The sequence below is a fragment of the Topomyia yanbarensis genome, chromosome 3 (genome assembly GCF_030247195.1).
Source record: "Topomyia yanbarensis strain Yona2022 chromosome 3, ASM3024719v1, whole genome shotgun sequence".
Lineage (NCBI taxonomy): Eukaryota > Metazoa > Arthropoda > Insecta > Diptera > Culicidae > Topomyia > Topomyia yanbarensis.
In genome coordinates this window covers 301,824,250-301,830,378 of record NC_080672.1, presented here as the reverse complement: position 1 = coordinate 301,830,378, position 6,129 = coordinate 301,824,250, and the positions used below count along the sequence as shown (strand labels likewise).

Genomic DNA, 6,129 nt, shown 5'->3' with positions numbered 1-6,129 from the left:
ATTCATCATTGAATACATAGAAATACAATTTATTTGATTGTGGCAGCACGGATTACCGAAAAATCTATCTGGCTAATTTCAAAATGGCATTAAAATCACAAAAAAACTTTAATAATATTTACTGCTACACCCAATCTAGACAAAAAATCAAGGAAATTCATCGTTCGGAAACATTTTCAAGCAAGCATATGATAACAATACTCTCATTTCCTCGATGAACACTTTTTTGTGGCTCGGAGTGACAGTTTCGTTCTGGCTGGCTATGACATTCACATTTATTGAGTCTGTTTCTCCCTCCCAGATATTATGTAGTTAATAAGTCTTTAAAAAAAAGGATACAAAAGGAGATGTGATAGTGTGGGAAATGAAATGAGTAGGCTTTGCGAGAGAGTGAATAGAGAAAGCAGAAATAAAGTAATGATTGACGTGTACGGACGTATTTCCTTTCACTCAAATCCGAAGCACCACAGATACTGTACTGGATTTCAAACAGAAATCTTCGCGATTCTGTAGGGCGTACAATCAGCACTTCAACAGAGCATTTGCGGTAACAGAATATATTTTTGTTCTGACAGTCAGGCTACCCTGGAAGCACTTATTTTGGCAGATTCGAGATCGAAATTAGTAATCGTATGTCGAACTCAAATCGAAGAACTTAGCATTTCAAATGCTATCTACCTTCTACAGATCGGTATTACTGGAAATGAATGGGCGGACGAATAGGATAGAACGGGTGCTGCGGCTGACTTCGCTGGTCCAGAACCAGTTCTATCACTGTCGATAAGATCGATAAAGTATAAGATTTGCTCTTGGGCTGCACCCGTATATGTCAACCATTGCACAGTGGAAGAAAACCAACCGAAAAGGCATTTAATTGGACGCCGCTAAGATAGTATAACAATATATACACCAAAAGTTGCGAATTTTTTTAGGAAACAAAATGCAATCGAATTCTGCTCACCGCCCGCAACTGTGACCGGAGATATGGGGTTTTGAAGTTTCGGAATATTACCGCTTTCCATCAAATCTAGGGTCTAATTGAGAAGCCGTAGTTAAAGTACAAAGAATTCTGCCCTTAAAGTTGCGGAAAACTCCAACGATTAACGGGTTTTTAATTTGATGAAAACCGGTAATGTTCCGGTATTTCAAAGTCCCATATCTCCGGCCACTGTTGCGTGTGGTGAACAAATTTGATTGCAACTTGATTGTTGGAGTTTATCTCAACTTTTTGTGCATAATTCTTTGCACTTTTGAAGTGGCTTATAAACTGGATCTCTGAGTTGGTGAAAACCGGTAATGTTCCGGGTCTTCAAAGCCCCATATCTCCGTCCACAGTTGCGCTCGGTGAACAAATTTGATTGCATTGTTTCTTAAAAAATCCACAAATATCGGTGTATATATTCACCCTTATTCTTGTTTACGACGAATGCGAGATTCGTTCGAAAGCGATTCGAACGAATGGTAAGCCCATTTGATTTTGCCGTCGTAAACGAGAATACACACCACTTTCGAACGAATCTCGCATTCGTCGTAAACAAGAATAAGGGTGATTGTTATACTTTTTCAGCGGTTTCTAGTTAAATGCTTTTTTGGTCGGATGTCTTTCACTGTGCATTGGTGCAGCTTGCGTTCAATAAAAACTTTTCTGCCGGTTGTGAGTCTAAAAATATCAAAAAATTAGCTGCATTTTTCCAAGCAGTTAAGACTAGTCTAGTTAACTGACTGGACATTGCAAACTCAATTATTACATAGCTATTCAGCCTGCTGAGTATTATTCGTGTAATCTTTGTGAATCCAATTAGCAAATTCACAATATTAGATATGTAACTGCGCTGCAGTAATGGAATTGCGTATCCGGATTTTCGGCAGCTTTGACATCAAGATTAAATACTCAAATGCATCTTGCATCGTTGAAATAAAATTTGACCGTGGTTCAATTTTTTCACATAATATATTTTGCATTATAGAATGATTCATCATATTACCTCTTTGCCAAATAAGTAATTTATACTGCCTGCTTAATATAAATATATGTTTACAGTTATTTTGCTAATATTTGTATATATATACTGTCGCTGACAATATTTTACTACCATCTGTTACGATTCTAGTTAAATCTTTGCTAAACATGAATCATCAATTTTCTCCTTTACTAAAAACAAAAGCACGAAAAAGGGGGCAAATGAATTACAAATTGTTCAAACATCTTCTTTTAGGTTGGTAAAAACACATATAAGGAAAAATATCGCTGTTTTATGGATGCTCTTGCCGCATTACTAAGTTGATAAAATTGTTTACACAAATGCATGTGGCTATATTCCTAATTGTTTAGCATGTTCCATAGATCATCTTCAGCATTATTGTTCTTTTTATTGGAAGCTGGAGCAATCTTGCTTTTCACATCCAAAGAAGCAAAATCATTCTCTAGATTAGAGCTCGGTTTCATTTTCATGCTGCTTCGGGCACTAGATCTTTGCTGGCTAATGGAAGTAGATGTGTTCTGATTCCTATCGTCGTTCGCTGTAGTCGTAAGGGAGGCATTCTGGTATCCTTCTTCTGTGGATTGCACTGCAGTGGTCATGTGTGATTCGAATCCCGTCCATTCCTGATCATCGCTGTCCGGATTTTGACTAGATTTGACATTATTATTCGTTAGTTTGCTGGAATTTGCCAATCCAAAAAACTTACTATGACTTCATCGCGTTGGAATTGCTGTCATTGTTCCATGAGTTCCAGTCACCAGCGCCACCACTGCCACCATATCCGCTCAGCTTTCCATTGGAAGAAGAACGTTGATATCCATCGCTACCGTTAGAACCGGCATCCGACGGAAAACTGTCATACCGGTCATTACCTCCAGGAGCGTTATAACTGCCAGCTCCACTGAGATTTCCCCAACCTTTGCGGCCTACTTCGCCTACCTGTTGAAAAACGGGGAAAGAGGGCGTTTCAATAAGATAATTAACACACGCAAGGTCTCAATAAAATCAGCATACTGGTGGTGTACATTTATAATACAGGTACATAATTTCATTGGATCCATCAGTAATTTGAAGTTTTATATAATACGTCTTTACCTTCAACAGTGAAGGTAGATGACCTCTGAATATGTAGCAATTTGTTTTTCGATCTATATTATCTAGAAATGGTTTTAAAGCAACACTAAGCATTTCCATTCTCGAATCTGCTCGACATCGTGATGCAGATGACTGTTTCGTAAAATATACCCAACTCAAAATAAAATTAAGATACAAAAAGTCAATAATAAATTACAATTTCAACGCTTAGTTACACTGAACAAAACCAATCAAATTTAAATAGAAACGACGTGTATGCCTTTGCTTGCAACATGGCATGGTCAAACGTTCAAACACTGCTCGAAGAAAATCAAAATGAAACAAAAATTACCTTGCTGGCTAAGTTTGTAACCTGTGAGCCGACTCCTTCCAGGAGTGTGCCTTCTTTAACCTATCATAAAAACAAAAAGTACAAATAAAAATCATTCAAAATAAATAGATCTAAAGAAAACTAAATACAACAAACTACCTTATCAGTTACAGTACCAGAAACTTCAACTACCTTTTGAGAGGCCAAGCTTCCATACTTCATGGCATTTTCCTTGGCCACGTTAGCCACCTTGGAGAAAACATTCCAGCCCTGAAACGTTCACAAATTTGTGTGAGAAAACAACTATTAGAACATAAGCAGTATTAACATACACTAGCAAAAGACGATTGCACCGAATCGAAAAGTTCGTGTGATTGACTCCTCGGAGGCGGATCCCTGCTGTACCCGAAACCAGCATATTTACCTCCTTGATTCGGAGGTAAATGATCTGGTCGCGAAGCGTTTTCTTCCTGCTTGCGACTGAAAAAATCCTCCTTCTGCGATTTAAATTCGGCCGTATTGAACTGTTGATAGCTTGTTTCCTGATAGGTTCCTCCGTTCTGATACCCTCCGGAAGCCGAGGAATAGCCACTCGATTGAACAGATCCACTACTTCTAGAGTGGGTCAATCCACTAGTGACCCCACTATTAGAATGTGATGTAGACAAAAATCCACCATCCTTAATTCTTGCCAAAGCCGAAGCTTGGTCCCATGGTTTTCCCTGGGCTAGGGTAGATATTTTATCTCGGTATAATGCCGCAGCTCGAGTGTTGTACTTTTTCTGGATTGTCAGAGTATCATCCCAATCATCCTGTGAGTCGAAAAAGTCGCGAGCATTCTTATTTCCACCGACTTTCATTTTTTCCAGCTCGATATCTTTCCATTTGTCCATTGAAACTGAGCGAACAAACGAAAGATGAACTCCAAGCCCACGGTGCTTTCCGGAGCATTCCAAGCAGATCCAAATACCATATGTCACCGAAACCCATTGTGGATTGTGAGTTCCACACTCGAAACATTTCTATAAAGCGAAGATCAACTAATTAAGAACAGCAAAATATGATGATGAACTTACAGTGTTGTTATTGTTGGGTTTCAGATCGCTCAATACTCTTCTCGTCCGAGGACTGGCCATGTTGAAAGGTACTAGGTCCGACTACCTTTACAGTCCGCAAAATCAAAGAACCACTTTTAAAACAGCAGCGAGCAGACCTCGTAAAGCGACGACGACCTTGTTTTTTATTATTTCACCGTCTGTGCATCCAATAATCGATCATGCTTACTTGGAAGTGGTTTCCAGGAAGTACTCCGACTCCATGCAAATACTCCAGTGGGCATGAAACGCCACCACAAGGATATTTCCGAGTTTTAAAAAACTATTTAATATCTTTTTGGATGAATATTCTGATCAGAGAGAACGAGTGATGCAAAACGTCAAACTACGTGTCATGCAAAGCCCTGTGACTGAAGCTTCTGTACGCACGCAAGACCCACTAACAGGGTGGCCAGATAGAATTCCTTAATATCGGTACACGCCACCGAAAAACCACCTAAAATTAAGTACTTTTGGCCCAATCTCGTGGTATCGTGCAGGAAGGTAAAATTAGGTAAACCGTGTTGAAGGTAGTTTCCATTTAACTACGGCAAAAATTAAAACTCAACCTTTAGTTTAATTTGCTTAAATTTAAGTTGAATTTACCTAATTTTGAGTATACCCCAAACAACTCAAAAGTACCTTACTGCACGGAAGACCTCGACTGAGTCGAATCTCTCGTTTTGTTTTTGACAACACTAATAAGTGCGAAAGCGACGCACAGCTCAAAAGTACCTTAATTTAAGTTAAAAAAAACTTATTCTGTAGGTTATTTTATGGTTGCGTGTAGAGTCACTAATAGCGATTTCGCTTGAACCTGAAACTGAGTCAGGTTCTAACCCTAACCGCTGTCAGTTCATACATTTTGACAGCAGTTGGGGTTAGGAACTGACTCAGTTTCGCCTCAAACAAAAACCACATAAAAGTTTATCGGTAGTTATTGTGCTTTGCAGGATAATCTCTCGATATGCGATTATATGGAAGTTCAATCCAGATAGGCGCGTGACAGCCGCCTATATAAATTCATAGGCAGCTTTTACTTTGAAGCTTTTGAAAAGCACAAAGCTAGTAAAAAAATAAACAAACATTGCAAGAGAAGATCCTCTACATTCATTTCCAATAGAGACTGATTATCAATCCTATAGTTCGCTTATGTTCGACTGTCTCATTGTCTAGTGGCCCCACTGAAATCGGCTTGCGGAGCAACTGCGGCTATATTTGATGCGCCTTTCAGACGCCCGCAATGTGAGATTTAATTATAAGTGCGATAATATCGGTAGGCCGAGTTGTTGTCCCAAAAACGTAGTATTGACATAGAATTGTAAAATACTGACAACACAGATCTCAGACCAAATCCAACCCAAAAAATGAATGTTGAGTAGGATGTGTCCAAAATCAATAAAAATCGGTAGTTTTCGGTAGGAATAACAAAATATCGGTAGTTTTGCCTTGGTCGTCTTTGAATCGGTAGGGAAGACCAAAATCGGTAGGACTACCGATAAATCGGTAGGTCTGGCCACCCTGCCCACTAAAAACATTCACGAACCACCGCATTGAAATACAGTCGTAATTCGCTAGTTGGGCCACAGCCTCGTCGCAGCAAGATTCGTAGCGCTATTCGGCGCACGATTCGTCGCAATGTATTTCT

The 6,129-nt window shown here is 39.3% G+C and overlaps 1 protein-coding gene across 4 annotated transcripts; it reads right to left on the bottom strand.

Moving 5' to 3' along the window:
- Positions 1-1,932: 1,932 nt before the first annotated feature.
- On the bottom strand, positions 1,933-4,834 carry LOC131690747 (ADP-ribosylation factor GTPase-activating protein 1). 4 transcript variants are annotated; one of them, XM_058976711.1, is made up of 7 exons: positions 4,672-4,834; positions 4,464-4,619; positions 3,720-4,409; positions 3,547-3,657; positions 3,409-3,468; positions 2,689-2,921; positions 1,933-2,630 (listed from the first exon to the last, which is right to left on the bottom strand). In XM_058976711.1, the coding sequence occupies exons 2-7, from the start codon at positions 4,521-4,523 to the stop codon at positions 2,321-2,323; spliced, it is 1,464 nt and encodes a 487-aa protein (XP_058832694.1). In that variant the 5' UTR covers positions 4,524-4,619; positions 4,672-4,834; the 3' UTR covers positions 1,933-2,320. The 4 variants fall into 4 exon arrangements, with proteins under 4 accessions (XP_058832694.1, XP_058832696.1, XP_058832697.1 ...); XM_058976713.1 differs by having other exon boundaries at positions 4,464-4,600; XM_058976714.1 differs by having other exon boundaries at positions 3,580-3,657; positions 4,464-4,834.
- Positions 4,835-6,129: the final 1,295 nt, after the last annotated feature.